This window comes from Larus michahellis, chromosome 5 (assembly GCF_964199755.1).
Source record: "Larus michahellis chromosome 5, bLarMic1.1, whole genome shotgun sequence".
Classification (NCBI taxonomy): domain Eukaryota; kingdom Metazoa; phylum Chordata; class Aves; order Charadriiformes; family Laridae; genus Larus; species Larus michahellis.
This window is the reverse complement of record NC_133900.1, coordinates 38,046,433-38,073,001: the sequence shown is the minus strand read 5'-3', so window position 1 is coordinate 38,073,001 and position 26,569 is coordinate 38,046,433. Positions and strand designations below refer to the sequence as shown.

General features: G+C 39.9%; 1 protein-coding gene across 4 annotated transcripts in view; it reads left to right on the top strand.

Annotated features, from left to right (window-relative positions):
* Positions 1-6,711: 6,711 nt before the first annotated feature.
* The window catches only part of SH3D19 (SH3 domain containing 19), an 86,162-nt gene continuing 66,304 nt past the window's right edge, over positions 6,712-26,569 (top strand). For 2 of the 4 annotated variants that reach the window (XM_074589645.1, XM_074589644.1), the window contains exons 1-2: positions 6,712-6,849; positions 26,008-26,047. In XM_074589645.1, the coding sequence (XP_074445746.1) occupies positions 6,732-6,849; positions 26,008-26,047 (158 nt within the window). In that variant the 5' untranslated portion in view covers positions 6,712-6,731. Of the gene's footprint in view, positions 6,850-25,710; positions 26,048-26,569 lie in introns of those variants that run through there. The other 2 variants (XM_074589648.1, XM_074589646.1) reach the window with 2 other exon arrangements.

Here is a 26,569-nt window from a genome sequence, read left to right as displayed (position 1 = left end):
TAACAAAACTCAACACTAAAGAGTTTAGCAAAAGGTCATTGACTCTAAAACCACCAGATTGCTTTGTAGTAGCAATGTATGAGTAACATGAAACTATTTCTGGGAGTCAGAAAAAAGAATAGTTTTGCAGCTCAATTATCTGTCTAAATAGTATAGGTATCTCCTTGATTACTCGGGAGTCAGCTCAGAAACCACAGTTGTTTAAATAAGTATGTATAACTGGAGTTCAGGACCCAAAAACCCTAGCAAAATAGATTCTGGCAAGCATGAGTGTGAAATACATAAACCCCCTGCTTGATGTCAATCCTTAAGCCTCTTTAAAGGCAGTATGGAGGCCCTAATGTCGAGGATGCCTGTCATCATCTATTCCTCTATTGACATTTGGTGATTAGAGTAAGGGTTGTGGTATAAAATTGAAAAAGACAGGGCTGATATTATCATGTAGCATGATTTTTATTTTTCCCTTAATTGCTACTGAGGTATGCAGGTCCTTCCTTCTTATCAGATAAATTGAAAAATAAACGTCTGAGAAACACTGCTATATCTTGCATCACGTTTGGCCGGCTGCCTTAAAATAAGCAGGTGTCATCCAAAATTTGTCAAGGGTCCTAGCCAAGTACTCAATCAAAGCTATCAAACTGGTTTTCCATTCTTCAGATTTTATAAAAAACACATTCTTTTAAGAAGCTGTGTGTCGTTGAATGTGTGACTGAAAGATAATGTCTGCAACAGATCAAAACAAGTTTTTTAAGTTGGAAACTTGTAATATTCTACTTATAATAGTTGATTTTGAATTTTTGAAAATCTTCCACATTAGAAAAGAAGCTTTTCACCACTGAACTCACAAATTAGTAATTATCATACAATTATTTAATTGCAGAATTATCCTATTGCTGAATATTAATGTACCTCTGTGAACACTTCCAGTAAGTGTGAACTGTATCAAAGTTCATCACAAGAAAAACATGACAGAATGCCTGACTGCTCACAGGTGGTACTGTGGGGGGGAAAAAAACCCAAGCCAAAACAAACAAAAAAAAACCCCAACAAAAACCCAGGACACCACAAATTTTTTTATTGAACCGTGAAGATTATCCACCTGTATGGCATGTATATTTCCAGGGAAAGGCAGTTTCCATGCGTTGCATGGCAGAAGAACAGAAGACAAAATCAGAGCTACTCATATCTATAACCAATATCAGTACTGTGAGAAATTTCCAAATTTACTGCAATTTTATGACAAATTTATGAAACTGCTTCACCTTTTGAAAATTCCTTAGGACTCCGTTGCTGTCTTCTGTATGTTTTTCCTTTGTCAGCTCTTTGCACTGAAGTGCAAAATGCAGCAGAAAAGCTGGACGCTCAACTCTCATGGCAGGGGGGTTGGAACTAGATGATCTTTAAGGTCCCTTCCAACCCAAACCATTCTATGATCCTGGGGCTAACTTTGAATATTCTTAGGTATCAGACACACGTGAGTCCAATGTGATAATATTTCTTATATGATGCTGTTGCCAGCTTGCTCAGCACAACATCAGCACCGTCCACTGGTAACTCTGTGGTTATTAGAGTAAACATTAATACTTCAGATTCAAACTACAAATCAATTTAGCTTTGAGAGCCTCTCTTTCTAAGAAGCGTTTGCCTCTGAACCATATTTCCATATATTTCCATATTTCCTCCCTTCCATATCTCCTCATAGTTTTTTCTACTTCTTTTCCTTATTCTCTTTAATCATGAAGGGAGTAGAAACAGATATATTTATTACCCTGTGAACGATAATACTCATAAAGGTATCTCTGTTAAGAGATGTTTGTTAACAGGACAGGAGAAGAAACAGTGCTTTTAGTCCAGAAAAAGTAGCAAAATTATTTGTAAAACTAATTTAAAAACTAACAACTGTAAGAATCTCCCTCTGAATAGGTTTTCCCCACTTGACTGCCAATTTTTGCTCTTATGAAATTAGTGGATTTGTTGCTTTCATGCAGAGATCCTTTTTTTTTTGAGAGCAGTCTCAAAATCCCTAGTTTTGCGTTAAGATAATTTCCCAGTGTCTCAATAAGAAAGGTCCTTATTCAAAGAAATCAATAATCTTCTATTTTAATCATCTTCACACATCATAAAATCATGTACCTTTAGACTGTCATTGTGCTGATATGCTGGGAGCCACAAGCAGTTGTAACAATGCAAGGGGAACCCACACTTAGCTGGGGACATTTCAGGAAGCCTGCAGGCTCCTGATATGTCATTCTCCAACTACACTAAAACCCATTGGACCAGCTGAACACAAATGGAGATCAAATTATCAGATCTTGGCCCTCGGCAATGTCAGCTTCCTATACTGGCTATATTGCCAACGTCATTTGCCTATTGAACGAGACCCTTGTTATTTTTACTCAGAACAAAAATAATGTTGTCATGTCCAAAGGCTACATTTTCCCTTTTGAAAACACTCTTTTTCATCCTTTGCATTTTTTAAAAATCCTTTGTCTGCATTCTTTTGTGGTCTGAGGCTCCTGTATCTCGGCCAAACACTGATACATTCATTGCAGGCTTCAGCTGCTTTGCAGAACCTGAATAGACACTGAGGCTACACGGGCGACTTCAATTAAGCAGTTCTATAGAGCTGATATTTTTTGTTGAAAAACAGTGTCTTTTTGCAGGGCCCAACAAAGTGGCAATTCCAGGGATGCAAATCAGAACAAAATACTTAAAAAATAATAACTGCCAAGGCAACTCATTGTAAGCATTCAGCAGAGAGTACAAAGACAGACTTACCCAGTTGTTTTTTTCTTTTACTCTACCATTGTGAAATCCCACGTATGTACATTACAGCAAAGATGCATATGATAAAGTAGAATTTCAGTGAGAAATTTCCAGTTTTTAACAACCAAATTGCAAGACTTTTTGAGACAGTAAGGTTTGTTTTCTTGGAGAAGTGTAGCTATGAAAATACACAAAAGTCTTTTTATTCCTATGCACATGTACACAGCAGAGATTCTCACTGAAGTACAAGAATGCGTTTATTTTTCCTTCACCCTCCTTGTAAGACAAATACATTGTATTTCATGAAGGGCTTTAGAGCAGCATATGCCACATGCTGATGGGTTCCTCTCAGCTACCTGAGACTACGGCAAGTGCTCTGCTTCTTTTTTATTCCTTTTTTTTAATAAAACTTTTGCAACTTGCTTCTACACATGTACTTTTTCTTCCCCTTTTATTTCTTTTTGATAATTTCCATCAGTTTATTTGCTGAAAATTAAAAGAGGAACCTCGTTCCTTCATTTTCTGGAGAGAATTTCCCACATGGCTTTAATTCCTGCTGCACTTGAAAGTGTTGGGTCTAATTCATCCCACCCTCCTCTTTGTTTCCTTCTTCCCCTGGGCCCGACAACCCAGCAGAAGTCTTTTTTTGTCTCTGTTCCAATCTGAGACAAATTATCGCAAATTACTCTGTCTGGCCTAAGCTATTATTAGACCAGCCAGCAACTGTGGCTCTTTTGATTATTTCAACAGCTGGTTTTGTTGCTTGTCTAAAGACCCAAAGGCACAGCTCTCTCCTCCCCCTAGAAACTTCTTACCCAGATAAAGGGCTGTGTCAGGATCTGTTCCATGACTGCTAAGGTGGGTCTGCCTTTGCTGCTCAGGAGCGCTCATCAGAGCCCATCTATCTCCTGCAGACTTGTTAAAGCCTATCTCCTTCCTAGGTACCTCCATTGATTACACATCTTTATCAGGTGTCAAGCCAGCGATGTGATGCTGCCGTTTGACAGAACTAAGCTGTTGATCACTTGAAAATACCAATGTAAACTAGAGGTGAGGCACAGCTCACAGAGTATGGATGAGCGCAACTGGCAAGCACTCGCTAGAAAATAATTACTTGTAAGAAATGGACCTCTAGACATCCGCCCTCCGTCTCTACTCCCTTAAAGTCCTTGCGCATTGGCAGATTTTGCAGCTGAGAGAAGTGAAGAGTATGTGAACATACCGTCTTAAACATTCCTGTATATTACCCTACAAACATCTGTTCTACAGGCATTTAAAACCTAAAAAAACCACCTCTAAGCTTGAATGCTTGTGGCATTGGTACACTGGCAGCATGAGTACACCTGCAGACAACATACCCTGAAGAACTCTTGCTGCTGGTAAGCAACCTTCTTTTGGAGGCAATGTGCATTATTGAATGTTTTTTGCAGTAAATGTTTAAGAAATATGATTCAAGTATTTTGTACAATGCTGCCTTGCATTTTAATTTTGTTTAAATGCTGGGAATTTTTACTTGTTTCTAGTAGTATTGATCAGAAACTGTTTCCGATAGTATGTTAGTTATTGCTACCTGAATCTTGTATCCACATATGAACTGGGTCATAGTTTGATCTCTCTCTTTCTGGTGAAATCTGTCCAGGCATTTCTTGAACAGCTCCTCTAGCTTGAAAACCCAGTCCCTGTCCCAAGTGCATTTCCCACTGGCAGAGCTTGGTATATGGCCAAGTGGTTGCTTCAGAGATTTCATCACTTTATATAATTTAGGTATTGAGCTTTCATTTTTAAGTAGGACTTTCCCTGTGAACTCTAAGCAACTCTTCATGATCGTCAACATTAAATACACATGATCTTTCCATACTCTATATTTGAGATTTTAGGGAATGTTTTCTTAGTCATAGCTGGGACTGCTCTTTTCAGAATGTTTTTCTTAGGCCTAAGATCTCTGCAAATGTATTTTTCAGTTTTATATGCTTGGAAGCCTCTGCGTTAATTTCATCAACAGCAACAAAAGAAGGTTTAATTCAATTTTCTGGGCTCTTTGAATTTGTAGTATGTTCTATGGTACATTTCTGGGTTTTCCTTCCTTGGTAATTTTACATGATAGCAAGCTTCCTTTCCTTCCCCTCCCAGCAGTAGCGAAACACACAGTATTAAAAAGGAGGTATTCAGGAAGTGGAAAATGGATGGTCCTTGTCACTCGTTGTGGTTAGTAGAGTTTAGCAGCTGAATGTAGGTGCTGCATTTTGGCTTCACAGCAAAGAACCAGAATACAAAAAACATGTACTGTTTTTTTTTCACATGGGAGATTCTCTTTTGTGCACGTCTCTCACATATGCATATACCAGCGACTTTCCTCTCTTCTGCTGTTCTTCCTCATACTTTCTGCATTGGAGCTTCCTTTTGTGTGTTTTTCCTTACAGGTGAGGCTTGGTGGCACAGCCCTGTAGCACACCTGTGGCGGCAGCGTACCACTGAGGAACTTCATAACCAATTGGTCATCCTGTACAAGGCACACTGGTCTTGCCTTGAAATTTGTGAGGTGAGATCTTTTGACTTACCATGCAATCCAGCCATGCACAGGTCATCCAGAGCACGAGGCTTTTGAGAACACATACCTGTAGTGGAGGGTTTGGTTTGTCTGCTGTACACCCAGTTTTATGCCTGGCCTTATATCCGCTTATAGTATAAAGCCTTATGTCCTTCTAAAGTATAACTATTACACCCCTTGAGCGCTAAACGTTCCAGTGAAAAGAACTCAGTTAAGGAACAATGATTGTAAAGTTGAGCACTGAAACACTAAAAAATGAGTAGTCAATCAATTGTATTCACGCATTATGATATATTTCTTGATTTTGTGATCACATACATTTTTTCAGCCTGCACAATCTGCTTTATTCAGTGTAGGGAGTAGATGGTGCTTAGTGAGTCAGCGCAGATATTGCTCAATATTAGGATTACTCAATGTTTTGTTGCATCTTCTGGTCTAATTTGTGGTCACGTACTTTATTTATTTACTGTCCCTTATCCACCTGCTCTGAAGCTGAATTTAACTTCCGTATATGCTTTCTTAAAGTGTTGCCTGATACAGAGTCATCTGTAAAAACGTTTATGGCTTGGTTTTACAGTAACCATATGACGCAAAGAAACAATGTAATTTCCATTTTAGATATGGGCAGAAAAAAAAAAATAACTAAAGCTAAAACTACACCTGACTTCTAAGTGTCCAACCTGAAACCTGGCCAGATATTTCGTATTGCTTCTGCATTGGAAGCGTGCACCTCACCAGTTTCAAGTCTGGCCGTAAGATCACTTCTCCTCAAGCGGTTTAAACCACCCAAACGAACCTCACGCCAAGAAATACATCCTCCTGGCCGCCAATTACAGCCGGCCGCCCTTGGAACGCCTGCCTGCCTGCCTCAGCCCTAAGCCTATGGGCCACCCCGATGCTCCGAGGGCGACCGGCTTTCCTTCCCGCTCGCAGTAACTGCCCTTTGCACCTCCTTACTCTCGTCCTGAGGCGAGGAAGACCTCGCACCCCCTCGCCGCAAGCCCTTTTTCCCCCTTAGCACCGGGGGTTCACACGCCCCTCGCTCGGTACCGCCGGTGACCCCCGGGCCACGGCGAGGTGCCCGCCGCGGCGCAGCGCTGCCCGGCGGCGACCGCCAGGTACCTCCCCCCGCCGCCGCCGCCTCCTCCGCCCCCTTTTGTGCCGGTGCCAGGCGGCCGCCGGGTTTCCTGCTGACGCGGGAGAGCCGCGGATGGGCAGGAAAGGCCGCCGCCGCCGCCTCTCCTCCCGCTCGCCGGCTCCCGCCTCGCCCCCGCTCGCCCCGCCGGCAGCAGCGCGGAGCCGCCCGGGCTGAGAGCTCGCCGGGGGACGCGGGGCGGAGAGGGCGCAGGTGCGGGCAGGCCCGGGGATCCCGGGGATTGGGCGGCCGCAGGCGGACATGGCAGCCCCCATTTCTTGAATGCGTTCGGCCGCCCCCCCGCCGCCGATGGCCGAAGCCTGGAGGCTGGAGGAGGACGAGGAGGAGCTGCGGGAGCTCGGGAGGAGGCACCGGAGGGTCGCCCTGAGCTCGGCGGCAGGTGAGGGGCGGGGACGCGGCGGGCCGCGGCGTCGCTTGCTTTGGGCTAGCCTTGGCCCGGTCTACCGGTCTGAATGCCTTATCAGGGGCCGGGCGGTGTTGGCGGTGCCGTCCCGCTGTGTGCCCTCCCGGCCGGCTTCACCCGAGGTCGGGGCAGGTCAGCGCCGGTGCATCATCCGAGCCACAGGCCGGCGTGAGCCGCAAGCGTGGTCCCCCCGCGGGCTCTCCTCCCCGGGGCTTAGCCCCACGGCCGGCTCCTTCTCCGAGCTAGGCTAGCATGGGCACGCACTGTCCACCGGAGACAGACAGACACTTAAAGTGCCATATCAGGAAATAAAATACCGAGTTTTCTTGAAAGCACCTAAGTGGAGGAACATCTAGATATCGAGGTTGTCCATGTGTAATCATTTCCATGGAGGTATGGACAGCAGGCCTTGGCAAAAAGGAGGCAAGAATCAGTGTATAAGAGGAGGCATGGAGACAGGGGCTTGGGAGCATGCGGATTGATATATCTTTACAGAGAGATTTGGAGGTCGCAACAAGCTTTTATTCGAAAAGGTGAAGTCCAGTGGATCCTGGTAGCAACTGAAATTATTTAATTCAGACATCATTGTTAACTGAGGGGCACTGCGTTTATCACCTTTCTGTAATCACTGAGGTGTGAATGCAGCATTTCTTTTTCTGTCTATATAAAATCCCCTCCAGAATGAATCATTTTCCCAAGGTCTGTTTCCAGGGAAAATCTCAGCCACACTGCATAAAGTTGAATTCCAAATATTCTGATTTTTAATAATTATGATACATCCTTAACGGTATAGTATTTTCTACAATTCATGTGGTTTTGCATCCATCTGAGCAACAAGAAATTGAGTGTCTCCTTGTAGATGGCAAAAACAGCAATTTGAGGGAAAACTTGCAACAAGTAGGCCCTGTGGCTTCCAGTGACCCTAGTTATGTCACTGCATATCTGGGCAGGTGCAGGATTAGCAGGAACCTATTGAAACCATTGTGGCTTGGCATGCATGCAGGGTTTCGCCTTGTCTAGGGTAGGGTGCAAAAAAAAAATAAAAATGCTGGTTCCTGTATGGTTTCCTTAATAGCTAAATATTCACACTGCTAGTTGTGATGTCTGGTTTTTAAAGGTGTTTCTTCTGGAGATTTTTATTAGTAGAAAACATATAACTGGTTCTACAGCTCATATATATATATATATATATAAATATATATAAAAATATAAAATCTTTGGTGCCTTCTTGTGGAACAAAGCTTGTTCCCAGAGTTTGCCTTTGGCACAATGCTACCAATCAGTAATAAAGAGCCTGCATCCTTTTTTATTTTTATTGTTATTTTGTCCTGACAACCCCCCTTTGAAATGGGCCTGGCACTATTTACCTTACTAGTGTAAAGTATGTGTGAATGAATAGCATTCTGCTTTAGTTGTCTCGCCTTCTTTCCATCTGTATGCAAGACTCTACAGTGGAAAACAGCACGAAGACTCCCAGTGGAGCATTCTTAAGGCATCCCTGAAGAATATCACCCGAGGTGGATGAGTTTGCTGTTCTTCCCTTACTTGACAATTCTCTTATACCTTTATATACAAACCTATTGAAAATAAGTGGGCGGTTTTTTGCATGTAATATGCAGTTACACTGCCAAAATGGTAATGTAAATAGGTGTTAAATAAGCCTGTTGGGTATTTTTGCAGGGTTTAAGAAATGTTGTAGTTGCATCTTAGCAGACTGTCAATTTAAGCACTTCAGTCTGCTAAACTAATTGTGAATGCGAACAACTTAAATTTCTGGTATGTTCAGCTTATGTATGAAAGTGCATAAGGGCAGTTGCTCACCTTTGCCCTGCACGTATAACGCGTGTATGCAAAGTGGCAGTTGAAAGGTGAAAGTTCAGAAACACTTCTGACTTGCTAAACACTCAGGCTTGTAATTAGCACTGTTTTATTGGAGGACCAGAACACAGGAGACTGTGGAACGAAGTAGTGTTTTCCCTTGAAGCTAGTCACAGTTGTGCTATGCCAGATACTGTAGGATGAAGCCAGCTAAATATACCTAACAGCTTCCTGCTGCTAGAGGTGTGATCTCTTCCGTGGATGTGCACTTCTGCTCTCCCTCATGTGTCAGCTCTGCTGCTTGTCCGACCTGTTGGTGAGTGAAGTCACTGAAGTTGTGGTTTGGTGGCAGCTTGGGCTGATCTACCTGGTGGCTGCTGAGGCCTCTCTTGGAGCTCTTTGGTCACTAGAACCTGCACCAACCTGTTCTGGTGCGTTGCCCGAGCAGAGAGCTATTTTTCTTGCTCTCTTCAGTGGAGAGCCTGCTGATTCAGCTTGCTGGAATCGTTCTGTACAGGTTCTGGTGAATGTTGAAGCTGGCACAAGGGAAAGAGTAGGAACATGCAGCCGGAGGGAGGTAAGAGACTATGCCAGCCAGGAGTTATTTTGGCTTAGGTTGCTGTGAAACTGCAACCTGAGAGTATTAGAGACCTACTCGTGTAGTGGTTTGTATTTGGTTGGTTGGGGCTTGTTGGTTTCATTGGGGTTTTTTGCTGGATTGGGTTGGGGGCTTTTTTGCTGGTTTAATGAGATGAAGAGGCTTGCTTAAGAACTAGACAAGTGTCAGAGCTGATATTAAAGCAGAGAATGAAAACTTGGAAACATGAGCAGATGAGACGAGCAGAACCATCCTTGTCCACGGACTAGTCATAGATAGCTCAGATGACTTGTCTGACTGCCTGTTTTTACCCCACTGCATATCATGATGGTGGAATTGTTTTCTCTGAATTCAAGAAAGCTTTTTAATTAGCATGTTCCAGAAAACCTGCAAGAAGATATTAAGTAGAGCAGTTGAGACTCTTCTAATGAAATGATTATTCCTTTGAGAAAATGCTGATTGTTTACTTTTTTTATATGTGTATTTTTTTAAGTGATAGGGAGGAGAACTAGGAAACATTCTTTAAAAATTGACAAGAATAAAAGTAGATGCATAGGTTTGTTAAACTGAGTCACTTGGTCACCTGCTGTGCAGAAGGAAGCCAGTCTTGCTGGAAACCTTTAGGTTATTTTACTGCAATATAAATAAGTAAAAAACCGTGATTGATTTCTACCCCCCTTGTTTTGTATTTCTGTCGCATACATTATTGCTCTGGGAAGTAATAGAGAATGCTGGTTTTTTACTGGATTTTTTAGTTTAGAATGTTAGTATTTTTACTTAGTTTGTTTTTCATGAAGTGGGGGAAAAAAACCCAAAGAACAACAACAGAAACCAAACTAAAATCCTATTTTCCCATAGATTTACAGGTTCTGTCCAGTCTAACTTTGGACCTTAATCTGATGTGCTTTCCTGTTTTGACTAGCTTTTTATTCTGTGACTATTGACTAAAATAAGTGGACTTGCAGGGAAGTTTATAGTGAATATAGTAAATTTTAGTTATGAATTGCATTGGTTAATTATGTGTCCTTACCACCACATTAGGGCTGAGGGATAATCTCTGTATTCTGATGTTATCTGAAGTGCATAAGAAATGTTTAACATATTCAGTGTCTATATTATTTCACTTTGAATTCTGGTCAGTGTTCCTTGAGAAATAATGGCCCATTATGGATGTGGCAGATGTTTCCTTACTTAAAAATGAAATAAAATTGCCAAATATAGAAGTCAATAATGAAATTTATTTGAGTTCATAATGAAGAGCTATTGTGATTTGTACTTTAATGTGTGGTTAAAAGTACAGATGGTCAATAATACAAGGAAAGGCTTTGACTTAATTTAATGTTGCTCTGTTTTACTTATCACAAATGCTTGTCTGTGGTTTGTTCCCACACAGTGGCTGTAAATTTTGCACGCGAGTTTTGCTATGCTGACTGAAATATCTCTGCCTTCTTTTTGTTTGTGTCCATCCCCCTCTGTCCCCTCCCTCACCTTTCTGTTTCTCCGTAGTATTTCAGATGTTTTCTGAAACTTTTTCAGCACTAGTGGGAAATTTTAGATTATGTGTGAAATAATCTATTTTTGGTTGGTTGATTGACTGAGTGCTTTGGGGTGTTTCTTGCCAAAACAAGATCTAGTTCAGAGTTGGATCAATTCTTTACACTCCCACAACTCCCACATCAAACTGGCGCTGACTTGTTTTGGAAGCTGAGAACAATGAGCTGTGTCCAATATGACAAATTGATGTTGAATATTTCACTGCTCAACGTGCTGAGAGGTTATGGGGGTACGTTTGTGTTGTGTGTCTGATGAAATTCGGTGAACACTAATTTGCAGGCATCGTGGATAAATGAGGAATTTGATACAAGAATGCTCAGTCGTTGTTCCTAGGTTAATGCAAAATATGTGTTTGGCCTTAAGAAGTAAAGAATAAGATGTTCTGAAATTCTTAATGAAATTCTTAAGTCTGAGAATGATTAAGTGATGATGTCCTTTAGGGTTCACTGGATCATAACATGAACAGCTTGCCCTTAGTACTTCCCAAGGGGGTGCCAGTGACCCTGGAGCAGAAAGAAAGCATGATTAGGAAAAAGGTGGCTCTAAGAGTTAGTTGCTGTGTTCTTAAAATCTTAACTAAATCTTACATTTTACTGCTGCTTCTTACATCTTAGAAGAAGCAGGAAGATCTGCGTCTTGCAGAACAGAAGTCAGCATTGTTTATCTGGAAACTTCTTTGCCTGTGTGCCTGTGTCCTTCAGTGCTAATCTGGAAATTTTTCTCCTTGTCCGTAGCAAGAGTAACCCTTTATCATTTCTTATTCAGAGAAGAAAAAAAAATCCTGATAGAGCACATCCACTGTCTCGAATAAATGCATAAGGGCTACCTATGATCTGCTGGTCTGTCCACATGTACAGAAGAAGCCTTAAAAAGAGGGCTGAGAGGAGAGTTGGAATGGGTGAGAGCGAATATTTGTTTTATTTATTTATTTAATCAGTTGGCTCACAACTTCAAGAATGAAGTTCAAGTTGATTGCCAGCTGTGCATCTCTTCCCTCTCTCCTGGGATTCAGTCTGTTACGTTTTTGTAGTCCCAATGCAGGCTCAAGGGCTTCAGTTTTAATAATTGCTTTAGGCACCACCACAGCAAAACACTTAAAATTCAAAGAGCACAAATAATGTAATTCTTCTATAATAATCTTTAATTGGTGCTAATATGTTGTATCATGTATGTCTTAAAAAGATTACCTTATCAGGCCTTTTCCATAGCCGGTTGAAGTTACTGCACACATTTGCATTAAATTTCATAGTTTTTGAATGTAGCTTGCTTCAGGTAAATATAAGATACTAATTAAAGCTTTTGTGGAAGTTAAATAAGGTAGCCTATATGTGGAAATTCACCAACATATCTTGAAATTCAAGTGTACTGTCAGTGGCAAGAAGAAAAACTACTTGCAGTTACTTGGCCAAGAGTGTAGACTGCACCACAGAATGTTGTGTCTTCTGAAGAAATAACCCTTCTGAAAATGAAGGCTGCTCTAAAGAAAATAACTGAATAACTACTTACGGTCAACAGGGTGATTCCCTAGCCAAGGAAACTGTAGAAGGACAAATAATAATAAGTAGTAGTATTATTATTGCATGATGAAATGGACCTTCTTCACTTAGGTTATAGTCAAAGCAAGGCACGAAAATGTATCATGCGTAAGGAGCATTGAGTTTATAGCCAGAGAACAACCCATTGAGTTACGATTGCCCAAAGACCATGCTGTTAACTGTGTTGCAAGCAATCATTTCCTGTGGAGGTAACAAATGATAAATCAGGGTTGTTGCATAAAGGATGGGGACAGACACCAAAGGGCAGAATGAGTCATAACCTCATTGCAGGAAGCTTTTACCATAGTGGTTGTTGTTTACAGATGGAAAAAACTTTAATATTTGTAAATAAATTTGTCAGTATTTACTTTTGACAATAAAGCCTTGATTTAAAATCTGTAAACAACAGAGAAGCAGTGTTGACGCTCTCTGTTAAAAGTTGATGTAGTTCTGCATGTGTTGTTTCAATAAGTATCTCATACAATATGGTCAGTATGAAAACAAATTTTCTTTTGATAGCACTTAAAGTCATTTGACATTAAGTTCTTCTGTTGATGCTTATTATCTGTAGTTAAATACAGCACTTTGCATTTAGCATGGTTTAGTTTCTTTGCTTTGATGATTTTGTGTTTGTGGCCATGGAAGTGTTGGCTGGAAGGGAGCTCTCGGGTCACCTAGTCCAGCCTCCTACTTGAAGCAGGACTGTTGCCAAGGCTGGATTCATCCAGCCAAGGCTTTGTCTAGCTGTGTCTTGAAAAGTCTCCCAAAAGAGAGGGATATCGAGCCTCTGTGTGTAATCTGATCAAGAGGTACGCTACCTCCTAGTGAAAGAATTTTTCCTCACATTCAACCTGAACTTCCCAAGCCACAGTTGTATTGTCCACCAACACCAGGAAGAGTTTACATTTGGGATCTTTGCTGCTACCCTTCAAGTAGCAGTGTGCTGCTGTTACATAGCTCCTTTGCCTTCTCTTTGCCGGACTAAAGAAGTCTGGCCCCTTCAACCCTCTCATTGCGCAGTCCTGCCTTGCTTATTCAGGTTCTCAAAGTGTACAAAAATGGAGCGGAAGCACTGGCTTCATTGCTGGCCAGGATTTTTACTCTCCTCTTGAAGAACAGCATGCACCGAAGTTACTGAAGCATTCCAGTGGCAGACTTGGGAAGACAATATATCATCTGTTTATCTGTGGCTTATGCTTGGCAAGCATCCTTCCCTTCAGTGAAGGACAAAAATAAGTTTTGCAGGAAAGCTTAGATTTAGTGTTTGATGGCACATAGCAGGAAGACTTCCTTTCTCCCCCTCAACATTGTGTGAATTTTGAAAGACATAGGATTTTATGGATATTGATATTTTTAAATTGACCATCTGATGTAGTGCTGTGTTACGCTAACTGCTTCAGCTGGAGTTGTAAATCAGCAGAGATTTGTATGGATTGCATGTGTTATTCTAAAAACATCAATGTGACATTCTGACTTGAGTATTTAGGATCTTCTTACAAGATTTAATGTAATTCTAAATAAGGTGCTTCAAAGATGAACTTAATTGGTTTATGAAGCCTTGCATATGTTACAAAACAAATCTATACCTGCTTTCTATGGCTGTATGTAGCTGTATTTGGGTCCAGCTTGAAGGGCTGGATGAAAGCAATTCTGGAAAAGATCACACCGTAGTAGAAGCTGAATGCAACAGATCTTACTGTTAATTTTCTTTCCTACTGCCTTTTTTTCACCCTAAGCTTTCTAAGAGGTGGTTGTGTTTATTTTGTGTGTGGGTCACTACCTCAGTCAGCTTGCTCAGGCTTTTGGAGAAAATGTGATTGGATCACAACATGCAGAAGATTTCAAATGATTGACATTGTCACTCCTATAACTGCCTTAGTCTTTCAGAGCCATTATAGTCGCTCATATGTGCCCCAGTGTGCAAACTGATAAAATATATGGAAAAGAATTTCAGAATTTTCGTGTCCTTAGGAATGTCATACTGGATCAGACAAAAGGTTCATCTTCTCAGGTAAGCTGTTTCTTACAATTGCCTACAAATGTCTTCAGGAAAGTATGCAAGAAACATCTCCTAGGATTCGATTTTTACTTTCAAGAGAGATTCCTTCCCCTCTGCAGTCAATGTCTTAGCAACTTCTTGGATGCTGCCCTGCTAAATTCTTGCCAATGGATTTATCATTCACTAACTCAATTCCTTTTTTGAATCCACTTACTCTTTTGATCTTCAAATCTTACACGGTAGTAAGGAACACAATTATTCATTATATGAAATCAATTACTACCATTTACATGCTTGTTGGTATTTTTACCAGGTATTCACTAGTTCTTGAATTGTGATGATAAATGTCTTATCTATATTTTGCTTTTTCAATAAGGTTTTGAGCATGGCGATTTACACTCTTAAAAACTTAGGTAAATTTTCAAGCACTGTGTTTCCTGCAGAGGGGTTTCTGATCCATTCTCCTTCTAGACAGAATATTGTATGCATAAAGGAAACCATTTGGTTTTTTTCTTCAGCTATAGCATTTTGCTTCTATTTACAAGAGATAAGCTAAAATTAATAGTTTTCTTAAAGTGATAAATTTGTATTCATCATGCATTCCGTCTTGCATTAAAACCTGAGCACTCAATATCACAGATCTGCACATGAAAATTGATTCAGGTTGTACACATCTGTGCTAAATCATTTACAAGGATTTTTGAGTGAACCGTGTGCTGTGATGTTATTCATTATTAAAATACTGTTGGCTCATCCTGTTGGAGCGATGGGACATAAACGCCTGGAAACAAGCTCAGCGTTTTGATAACTTTCTCATAATAAATTGCTCCATCAGTTTGCTGTATTCATTTTGCAACTGTCTGCACTGTAAATCTAGGGTGCAGAAACTAACAGAAATGGGGGACTTGGGACCGGAGTAAAAGTTTTGGAAAAAATCTGTCTTCTTCTACCTAGTACTTTGAAAACGGCATTGTCAGGTGCCACAAGTTATCTGATAGCAAATGCTGTAAGCATTGTGACTTGTCATAAGCTTGTCAACCTTTGCAAGTATGTCTGACGAAACACCCAGTGATCGCCAGACGGGAATGATGAAGTTTACCTGAGAATGGAGTTCCTGAGGATGGGACATCTGCTGTAGTCTACCATGTCAGTTGTTTAAGCAGGTCAAGACGTTGCTTGGAAGAGTGTCACTACCAGTGTGGGACAGGTATCACTAAATGATGAGATGGGATAATGCTGCAGACCTCATGTATCCAGTGCTCATGGGCATAACTTCATGATGACAAAAATCTGTTTTTCCGTGCTGGTGTGCAAAGCTTACTGTAGGTCACCAATATCATCTCTGGGACATGTATGGTAGCTGCTGCTGTGACGTTAGGCACGCTTCACTCCTCTAATTGCTGGGCACTAGCTTGATGTTGGTGGATCCATTATCAAGAACTATTTAATTGAGGTGTGTCATTGTGGTATTTCACTCTTGGCACCATAGCAATGTACAGGTACTTATTAGTGTATTTACAGAGGCTGGATGCCTCTGACAGGATCTGTAGGTCTTTTTGGTATGTGCACAGGAGTGGGAAGAGGAGAGGTCTGGGAACGTGTGGGAGGAGAGGTATTTCTCCAAGGTACCAAAGAATTGGAACAGTCTCTGCCAGCATTACCAGAGTGCCTGGGAACTGTGGGTTTATCTGCAGTAAACACAGGATCCTTTGTTTTGAGGATTTCTATATGCTTATGGCTCTGCCATCCTTTCACTTGTTCATTTAAAGCTGCCGTATGGTTTCTGAAGCCTCTCATTGGGCAGTGGGGAAACTGCTCTGTGTTACTGTGAGTAGCAACAGAAAGAGTGGAATTTGCACTTAGAAGACTGACAACAAGATGCACTAACCTGGTGTCAAGGCTGGAAGCAGCTAAAAAATTACTTTTATAATAGCTGCTTTTTCTATTGTGTATTTTTTGAGAAGCTGCAAGGAGAAGTACAATTGCTAAACATTTGGAAAAACAGATGAGAAAGCTCTGTGAAATACTGTCATTTTTCAGAAGCCCAAAGATAGGTGCAGTCAGCTCTTGCCTAAAGTACAGGGGCCACATGTGAAGAATGAAAGGTGTATGCATCTAAGATGAGTCGTTGCTTATAACACATTTCTTCGAATTGTGACTGACAGCTTTAATTTTGTGCACAGAGACACAGTATTTTTATTATGATTTGTATACATTTTTTAAGTTGTGTTGAATTCAACCATGTTTTCGATTTCTAATTAAAAAATAGTACACCAAGCTGTGTGTTGTGAACCATACTCTTTTTTGCTGAGCATGCTTGAAGTTCTTATGAAGTGGTATAAAAGCCCTGTGCTCTGGAAGGGTTGCCTGTGTATTTTCATCAGAGCAGGTGGTATTTCTATTTTGTGACTTACTGTTTCCTTGTTGTCTCTCCCTCTTTTTTTCCTCCTGTCTTCCCTTTTTATAAAATGATGTTATTTTCTTCTCTTCTGGAGCTTGGGGGAATATATGTATGTTCCCCACTGGTTAGGCAAGCGGACCTATGTAAAGAAAGTAACGGCACTGGTGTCCAGTGACTGCATCTTTCTGTCCTTGTCACGGTTGCTGAGGACCTGTGGGCTTCCTCAGTTGTTCTCTGTTCTTTGGCACTCTTCCCGATTAGCCAGGACTTATGATGCTCTCCCACTGTTTGAACCGGGCTCCTTTTTCAACTTCCTATGTCAAGTTGTAGTAAGACCCTAATTTAAGCGTTGGTCAGATGAGTCTGCACATCTTCATTTTCCCATGGACTGGCCTGATGCAAAAGATGTGGCTAGAGAGTGATACGGTTTGCTGCACAGACGCACCTTCTGCATGAGATGAAATCACAGTGCAAGGAATCCAGCTGTACACAGTGACTTCTCATCAGGATGGTCCCCAAGGACCTTACATGCACACATATTACACCAGTAATGAAGGAGTCAGAGGTACTTTAAGGGATTAGGCATAGGTTTAACACTTAACCTTGCAGTGAATGTGGATAAACTCATCTTGCCGCAGTAAAATGTCTTTAGAATGCCAGGTAACTCACATCTTATAAAATGATTTCTGGATGCTGATGTCTATGTTAACAAATAATATGCATTAAAATATGACATGTTTCAAGAACAGACAAGTGCTGGTCTTCCTGTTCTATGGAATATGAGTTTAGGGTTGCACAACTTTTAAGCATGTGCTCAATGCTAATGGATGAGGATTGTCTCAGGTTGCAACAATGTATTGGTATATACCAACATTATTAAAAAAATCAAATTTTTACACCATTAAATTAATCCCTTTTATGATGCTTCTAGATCTCGTAATCTTTGTTTTACGATAAAGTGCAAGAGACCTTTTTGGGAATAATCCATTTTGTGGTACTTAAGAAAAATCCAATGCATGTGAGAAGCAATCGTTATGTTCATTTTCGCAGAATTTTGTGTTTCTGTGTGGCTGTTGGGCAGAATTACCAGTGTCACTGGAGGAAAATATTTTGTTAATAGGCTAATTTCAAATGCATTTCTATAGAAAATCAGCACTCACAACAAAATCATTGAGGTTTAAGAATGTTCTCGTTAGGTGTCTTTATGTGGACTGGGTAAACAATTTGAGGCTTCTTTCTTCATAAATAGTGACAAGGGACCATAAAATATTCCAAGAACAAGCTATTGACTATTTCAGTGGTATCTTAAGAGAAATAAATATTGTTATTTGCCTGGTACATTTCTTCTGTTTTGATAGAGGTTGTTCTTTTGTGGATGTGTGTTACAATCTTTTATTTCAATAAATAATTTTCTTTCTCTCTGTGTCATTTCATCCCCCTAGTTTCCAAATTCCTCCCAAAGTGCAGACCCGTGCACTTGCTTGCACTCACCATAATGTCTAATTCCTAATTTGGAAGGTGTTATTTCTATTGCTGTCAGTGGCTTCACAGGATGAAATAATCAAGAAAGGATTGTTCTTGTTTGTTTGTTTTAAAGCTGAATTAGTTTCCTGTGATACAGAAGTGGGAATATCTTCTACTGATATTGATATTCAGCATTTTATTGTGAATCCATGTCTCATGCACATTAAATAAAACTTAATTTCCAAGTGCATAATGCGTAAGATTACATTGGAGACATTTGTTGCTGAGGTTTGCTATCTCAAAAATCAAAACATGTTGTTTTGTGTAAGCAAATTCAGAAAACTTTTAATTGCCCAATGGAACAGGATTGTTGGGTTGGCAGGGAGAGTGGGAAGGGTGAAATTTGCTAAGTGTTTTACATCCAACAATAAATATTCTTACTATATAGCATAGTAGATGAACATTCCATCTTTTGAAAGTAAAAAGGTAGCATGTGATTTCTCAAAAATTGTAAATGATTATCTGAAATGTGTACAACAAAGGCTGTTTCTACAACACATGGTTTTGTACTGTGTAGGTCAAAGGAAATTGCTTAAGTGTTGCAAGTGATATCCCCTGCAGTCATAGCCACAAATTATTCTGCTTGTGGCCAGGAATGCACAAGTTTAGGAAACTGTCATTTAACGGGGAAAAATAAAAAACAAACGAGCAAAATGCCCTGTAGAACACTTAAAGAAAATGGTTATTTTTATATTATTTTCAGAAAGACTTTTATTGTGTTTGGCTCAGTCACTCAAAACACTATTTCTCTGCATATTTTAGGTCTCCGGGCATGGAGTGTGCCCTAAATTAGTGTGGTAAGGGGCATGTTGTGACAGGTAAGTGTACCTACACACAGGTGTTCAAAGCTGGAGGCTCTTTTGGTGCTGAATGTGCTGGTCCACAAGCAGGGCAAACCCCTGAGGAGAAAAATAATTGAATACGTTTGGATCTTAAATATGGTGTATGGATGTTTATAAGATGCTCTGTTAATACAATGAAGGAACCAGAAGTTTATTACACATGTCTAACTGTATTGCATCTATTGCATGTTGTGTATCAGCACCCTGTGACAGGCATGCGTACCATACTGTAAGATTCTGAGCTCTGTTGTCTAGTTGAGGAATATGCAGAGCCTCTACAGGCATGCTCAACCTCTGATTTGGGAAGAAAGAGATAGAAGGATGCTCTTGAAAGATAATTTCCTTTTACGGGCAATGCTAGCAACATCAGAGAAGCATTTTTCAAAAATGTAGAGCTAACATTTCTGAAATGCCTAGAAAAGAAGGCAGATCTTTTGTCTATAAAAAAGTTGAGTCAGTTGGTATTTTCCTCATGAAAGTATATATAAAAAAAAAGTAGTAGGGCACATCTTTAATACCTCCCACTGTGTTTTGTGGTGATGTGCAGATATCTATGTCTGCTTGTACCTGAAGTTCATAATCTAAAAATGATGTCGCACTGATTAGCTGGGGTATCTTGTATGAAGATGTGGGGATTTGTACTTTCAGGAGTTGCTCATTTCTTGGAAAAAAAAAAAGAGCTTTAGAAACAAATGTGTTCTGAATTTCCTTCTTAAAGAAGGTGGTGTGGTGGAAGGTACAAGTCTGGTAACATATGCATATGCTGCGTATATTTGATTGCTTATATACTTTGTTTATCATTCACAGCCTGAGAACAAGACCGGTTCCCGGGGCTGAGTGTGGTCTAGGTTCTTATAACGTGTACCTTTTTGAGAAGCGGTGAGAGCTTACACAGTCTGTTTCCTCTCTTGTTTCTGCATCAGCCCCACTCATACGGGCGCATATGTTCACACTTATGCCCGCACACTTTTGCTAGCTTTGCTGCTGATTTGTTTTTGTGACTCTGAATTCCTACCCCCTCGTTCTTGCTCCTGTTTTACTCCTGCAAGAACGAGGGGGTAGAAATTCAGTCACAAAAACAAATCAGCAGCAAATGTGGCACTGGCAAATGTGGCTTCTGTTGCCCAGTGATTTATTTTTTCACTTTTATATCGTACAAGTGCACAAAAGGCTTTAAAGGTGACAGTAGTTTATTGTTAGTCTCTTTAGCAAGTTAAAGAATATGGTCTTCGGATAATTACAGGCTTTACGGTGGTCATTAGGTTTCAAGGTTAAATACTCAACCACAGAGGTTCAATATGTTCCTTGATATGTGCAGGGATCCACCCCCCACCCGTCCCCCAGCTATGCATCAGTCATGCTTAAGAGTGGGGAAAAAAGCATTTCTCCAAGTATAAAAAACTGCGTGAATGCTTTGTGTTTACAAGACTTGGTTACTGTTTAGTATTAAAAGTGACAGACTAGTGTAATTTCATTTGAGGGTGTTATAATGTATCTTTTTTTCCCCACAATGTACTACTCTGGAATTCAGCAGCTTACTGTAGAATTTAAAGTAAATATAAAAGCTGTCTGCCTTTACAATTACAAACTCTGACTGTGTCCTGGTTTTGTGGCCTTTTGGAGTAAAGGGAAAGTTGTACATAAACTAAATTAAAAAAGTTTCTTCCAAGCCTCTCATTAATCTCTCCCTGAGCCTTCTGCCTTTTAAACAACTGATAAGGGACTCTGCTGTTACGATACTACAATACATAAATAAATGTTCAGTTTTATGGGTTTTGTTGTAGAGCAGTTCCTAATAAAATTGAGGGAAATTTATGGTAGATTCCATACAGTGGAATTAATTTGTGTTCTTCTGACTCCCTACCTGAGAGAAAAGCTAAAAAGAAGGGAGAGCTGCTGTAAGCTCCAGTATGCCTTAACAGAATGGAAGACCAAAAGATTGCAATTATCAATGGCAGCTATTGCTTATCTCAGTGCAAATAAAGCAACTAGTACTGAACATCCTGCACAAATGCAGATCTTTTTCCCAGAAAATGTGCGGTTTAGTTTGAGTGAGGGCCTCGTCTACATTGGCAATTTTAAATGGAAATTTGGGCCACTTGGTCTAATGCGGTTGGCTAATGGGCACTGTTGCACCATTTAGCTATGATCAGCTCGGTAGTCAAGATAAATGTTACTAAAATAATGGTAGTAGCCATCGCATTTCTACATGATGCCTTGTAAAGTTGCTTCATTGGTCTTAGCATCTAGGTTTGTTAAGGCCTGGAAGCTTCTGCTTGTTTAGGGTGCTCATTGGGATTAATGCATTCAAATTAGGGCAGGTGGTACAGACTTTCTCAACAATTGCCTATTCTGACAATATGACTTCCCTGTATATTTTGTATTTTGGTGTTGCCAGCAGTGCTTGAGAGCCCACTGTTCCCATTGCTTGGTTTATCTAGAGGTTTGCCATTGTTACAGAAGTGTTTTTTATAAGCATCTCATGCTACTTTTCATTATGAAACCACGGCTGTGCCATCAGGGGCTAAGACCAACACAGATGGAGACAGCTGGTTGCTGTAACTACGTGTCTTCCTGGAGAGTGTTATGATGTCCTGCCCCCTCTGGTGGCTGCTCAATTCAAGACCCATAATTAAGTATTTCCCAGAAATGTAAATGTTATATCCCCTCATTTGTTCTCTTCAGGCAATTCACCTTTTAAAATAGATCAAGCTTTGGGATGGAGTTAAGAGTAGGAAGTTACCTATCTTGGCAGGTAGTTGCATTGGATGTTCCCCAGTAGTTTTGCAAGTTTGAAGCGGCAGAATGTGTGTTAAGTTTCCACTCATTTTTCAACAGCATTTCATGTTTATACTTAAATTTTTTTCTAGTGAGAGCACACTTTTCAGTTGAAGTCACTCTTAGCAACAAGATACTTTGAAGAAGCTTGCAAAATAAACAGAGAAAAACAATGGCTCTGGTGTGAGTTGCCTTTTTCCTTTTCTTTGCTTGTCTTCCAGAGACAAGAGGGAATGCCTTAAAAGCTATTGTTTTCTGCTTTGGTGGTCATTTTGGCAAAATATTAAGCTATTCTGAGTTTGTGGAGCAACTGAAATAACATTGACTCAGTTATTTTTCTCCTGATGGTTATGTTTATGTTTTCCTTGAGAAGAAAAACTGTTCTATCATATTAAAAGCAAACAAACAAAGAAGATAATTTTCCCATGCTTGAAGGGTGAGAGAATCACCAGTTAGAAAAACCCGGACCTTTCTAAAAGCAACTGGAACATGGCATTTTCTGTCTGACGCTCAATCTTTCAATGCTGAAAAAAGGCATGATGTGTCCATGCTATTGATTAAATATACACAGCACAATTTTGTAAATAAACACTAGATTTGTCAAATCGTTGTGGTATGACTAGCACATCTTTGTGTTCTGATGTTTTCCTTCATTCTTCTACAGTGCTTAGAACTTGGCACCAGTCTTCCCAACCTCAGCCAGGAGCCTCTGACTTTTCCCACCTTATCTGCTCCACCTTGACTTCTTGCACTGTATCCTGCTGCTGAACAAGGATAATATATTTCTCCTGCACTGGCTGTATTTGTATAAGGGCAGCAAAGGTTTTGTAAAGAGTGGATGCTAGTATGAAGTGGAGAAAATCTCTTTAAGTCTGCACTATGGGAGGTTGGAGGAAGGTCAGTTCTTACGGATTGAGAGACTGCAAGTCTCTGGCTATGCAAATTGTGGATTGGAGGACGAGTTCTTCTGTCTGTAGAAGAACCATCTCTGTGGTGTAAGTCTGTGCTATCTATCTGAACTAGCTGGCAAAGCCTGCAGTACTGAAATTAAAGAGTTGATAGCACTGTACCAGCTTTAGGGTAGTTGTCAGTAAATAAGGAACAGATCTGCCACGCTAGCACAAAGCCTGAACTACACACTGTTCCCCTCTGTCAGGTGAGGGGGATGATGCTGATTTTCGAGAACGTTCATTAACCAAAATAAACTTAGAATCAAACAATCCAGTTCTCTAACTTGTTGAGTACTAGCTGCTTAGGAATTCCTAGCCTATTTGACTATAGCTACATACACAGTAAGAAATTGTATTACTTTAGCAATGCTAGGATAGGGAGAATAGTACTGGTGTCTTATCTGGAAGGTAGTATCTGTCACTGGAAGTGGAATTTTTTTCTGTAAAATTTTCCATGCCAGGGTGTTTACTGCCTTGTTTGTTTATTGTGCATGCTAGTCCAGCAAATGTTTTGCTCTAATCTGACATGCGGTTTTGGCTTCCAGAATTTAGAATTGAAGGATATGCAGTATTGTGCTAGAAAGACAGCATGTCCCATAATGTTTTATAGCAATTTATGCCTTTGATATAGAGGCAAATCTGTAGTGCGGGATTTGATTTTCAGATCTTTGCATCTATATGGTCATCTTGCTTATTTCTGTTAGAAAAGATTACAAAGAGATCCCTCAGTTGTTGAGGTAACATGTAGAGAGTAAAAGAGAATCAGCTGTCGGTATGCACTTTTGTGCATACTTTTGTGCAACTTTTGTGCAACTTTTCAAGCTGAGGATTTGCCTGTAGAATGCAGGAATGGGATCTGCATGTGTGTGTGTTTAAAAGATACACACAGACATATATATATATATGTACAATATATTGAAGGGGGGGAAAAAAAAGATTGGCCTGTTTCTTCTGACCTTTCTTATTCTAGAAGTGTGTGGTGTGTGACATTACTTGAATTGGTGCTTGTACCTCAGGCCAAAACAGCATCTGGAATGGCAAAATTTAAACACTAAATTGAAAAAGTCAACTCTTTGAGTCTTGTTACACTTGATACTAAATCAAATTTAAAAGATAAAGCTCACAGTAACCTTAAACAGGCGCAGGCTTTATGTCTGCTTTAAAAGGCTAACTGCATGCATGTGGGATTTAATTTCCCTTTGTTCTGCGCGTACACTGGTGTACGTGTGGATGATGTGCTTTCACTAAGATTAGCAGTAAACAAAATGTGTAAAAACAAAGGTAATATTTCCTATTTCAACATTTCAATAAAACAAAAGGGAATTGCACTGATTTCCTGAATGAGCAGGTTGTAGTGGGGTGGCTGGGCTGTGGTGGATCTGCCGACTGGACGTGGGCTGAGGGAGGAGAGCTCCCAGGCGCTATGTTTACATGTGCTCTGACTCCTTTTCTTCCTTCTCACTGGGTTATTCGCACAATCTTTTTAGAAGTGGGAAGGTTTTGCCTGAATACTGTTAGATTATGGCTGGGTACATAACAAGGAACGCTGATAATAAGCAACAGATGGCAAGCAGATTTCAGTAGGAAGTCCTGCCTTATTTTTTTCAGTGCTCACAGGTAAGGAGGTTACATGATAAGGATGGAAGGAGCCTTTCTGGCTGTATTTGAACAACTGTTGCTGCAGCTCTGGTTTGAGCTGTACCATGCTGTTTCTTGCTAACAGAGTAGCACATGGTATGATGAAATGGAGATCGCTGTGAGTCAGAAACACAATAAATTATACACTGTGTGGCTATGACAGCTTAATTGGAGCACCTGTGAATGGAAAAAGCATTAGATACTTCTTTGAGCACTGTTGACATGCAATAATTTTTTACCTTTTTAATGAAAACATAACCAAATGAGCACATAAAACTTGGAGAGGAAAATATTTCATCTGTATATGAGATAAAACTACAAAAACAAATGTGTGGTATTAAGAGAAAAATTTTATTTCAAATGCAGAGCTTTATGGTTAAAAATACAACCTGTGAGTTTGAAAATATTTTTTAGGAAGACTCTTATTCTTCTGTATAGACAAGTGTTTACTAACACAGGAAAAATAGCTTTCTTTTTAAAATACACACAGATGCAATCAGAAGGAAAATTACCATGGTCAGTGGAGATTATATTTAGCTGTAAGAATATCCTTCTAATTGCATAGTGGATCTTCCTGTAATAAATTATTAAAACCCCCTCTAATTTTAGAATATATGTATTTTAGAAGAACACAAATCTCAGTTGCTTCTTTCAGGTAGTTCAAAAGTCATACAGGGATATTTTGGATTTACAATATAACCGATAATATGTGAATTCTAATAACAACACAGTGGTTATTTTGTAATGCTTGTGTGATAATCCTAACTCTTAGGAGGAGTATTTTATACTTTCTTTGCATACTGGACCTTTCAAAGATATTTTAGAAATGTATCTAGAGATGGCTTTACCAACTAATAAATTGTTCAGCAAAAAAAGTTCATCTGAGTTGATATGATTGTACTGTGTAGATTTTTGTTTGTGAGTCAATCTCATTAGTGCAAATAAGCTACTTGAAATACTTACTGGATAAACAAAACCCTTTCTGAAAACAAAGAAAGATTCAGTATCTAGAAGACCCAGAAGGCGAAGAGTTAATGATGGGGCTGCGCTGGATTCAGTGCATTTGCAGATGTTGCTGCAACCAACTGCTGATTTTTCTCCCATCCTGTCAGGGAACCCTGCCAGCCATGATTCATGGAATGATTTTTTTGCGCTGAGTAATCTGTGGTTTCTCTTTTTTCCTCTTCCCTCTCCCTTATTTTTACCCTAAACTAAAGTCCTATTCATTTTAGCTAAAGGGAGGGGAAGCTTCCAAAGCATTAATACGAAACATTAAATACACTGTATTTTGAGTAGAGGAATTTTAACAAACGTTAAAGTTCCAGTAGTTTTGCTTGGTCTCAGGCAGAGTAGTCCAGTGCAGAAAAACAGTTTTGTAACAGAATCAGCTTTTGGTTTTGCTCGTCATAAGGTGTCACAGTTCTTTTAAGACTTCTGCACTAGTATTGCTAAAGAACATCCAACTTTTGTGCTGATATTATGCTTCCTTTCTCACAGATCGCTCTGAAAGAAATAAACCAGACTGCCGCTCTTCAGGGTAAGAACCATATTTCTGTATTTATTCTTCCCTTCTTTTACTTTTTTCTTTAATTTTTTCCTTTTATGGGATGAACTAGGAAATTAGCCAGAAAAATTAAAATGCCATTCTTCTACTTCTCTGTTTTGGTAACAGTAATGAAATACCAAAATAACTTTGTGATAAAGGTAATTATTTTATATTCCTTATGGGCAAAATTTTCAAAGGAATTAACAGGGCTTACTACACTGTAATTGTGTGCACTTAAAATCTGAAAGGCTTGTTTAAGTATCATGCACAAGGTTGTTTGGTAAAACTATGATTTAACACAAGAAGCCCTCCTGACACTTGTTTCTGTATTCTTTGGACTGTTTGCTTTTGTAGCAGGAAAAATAATTCTTGGTTCAGTCAAGAATAGCAACACTTTATTCCATTAACTCTGATCCCATCATACCTAAGGTTTCAAAATTAAGAGAAGCAAACAAATGATTATTAAACAAAACACACACACACAAACATTTTATGTTTATTTAAAATTGCCAT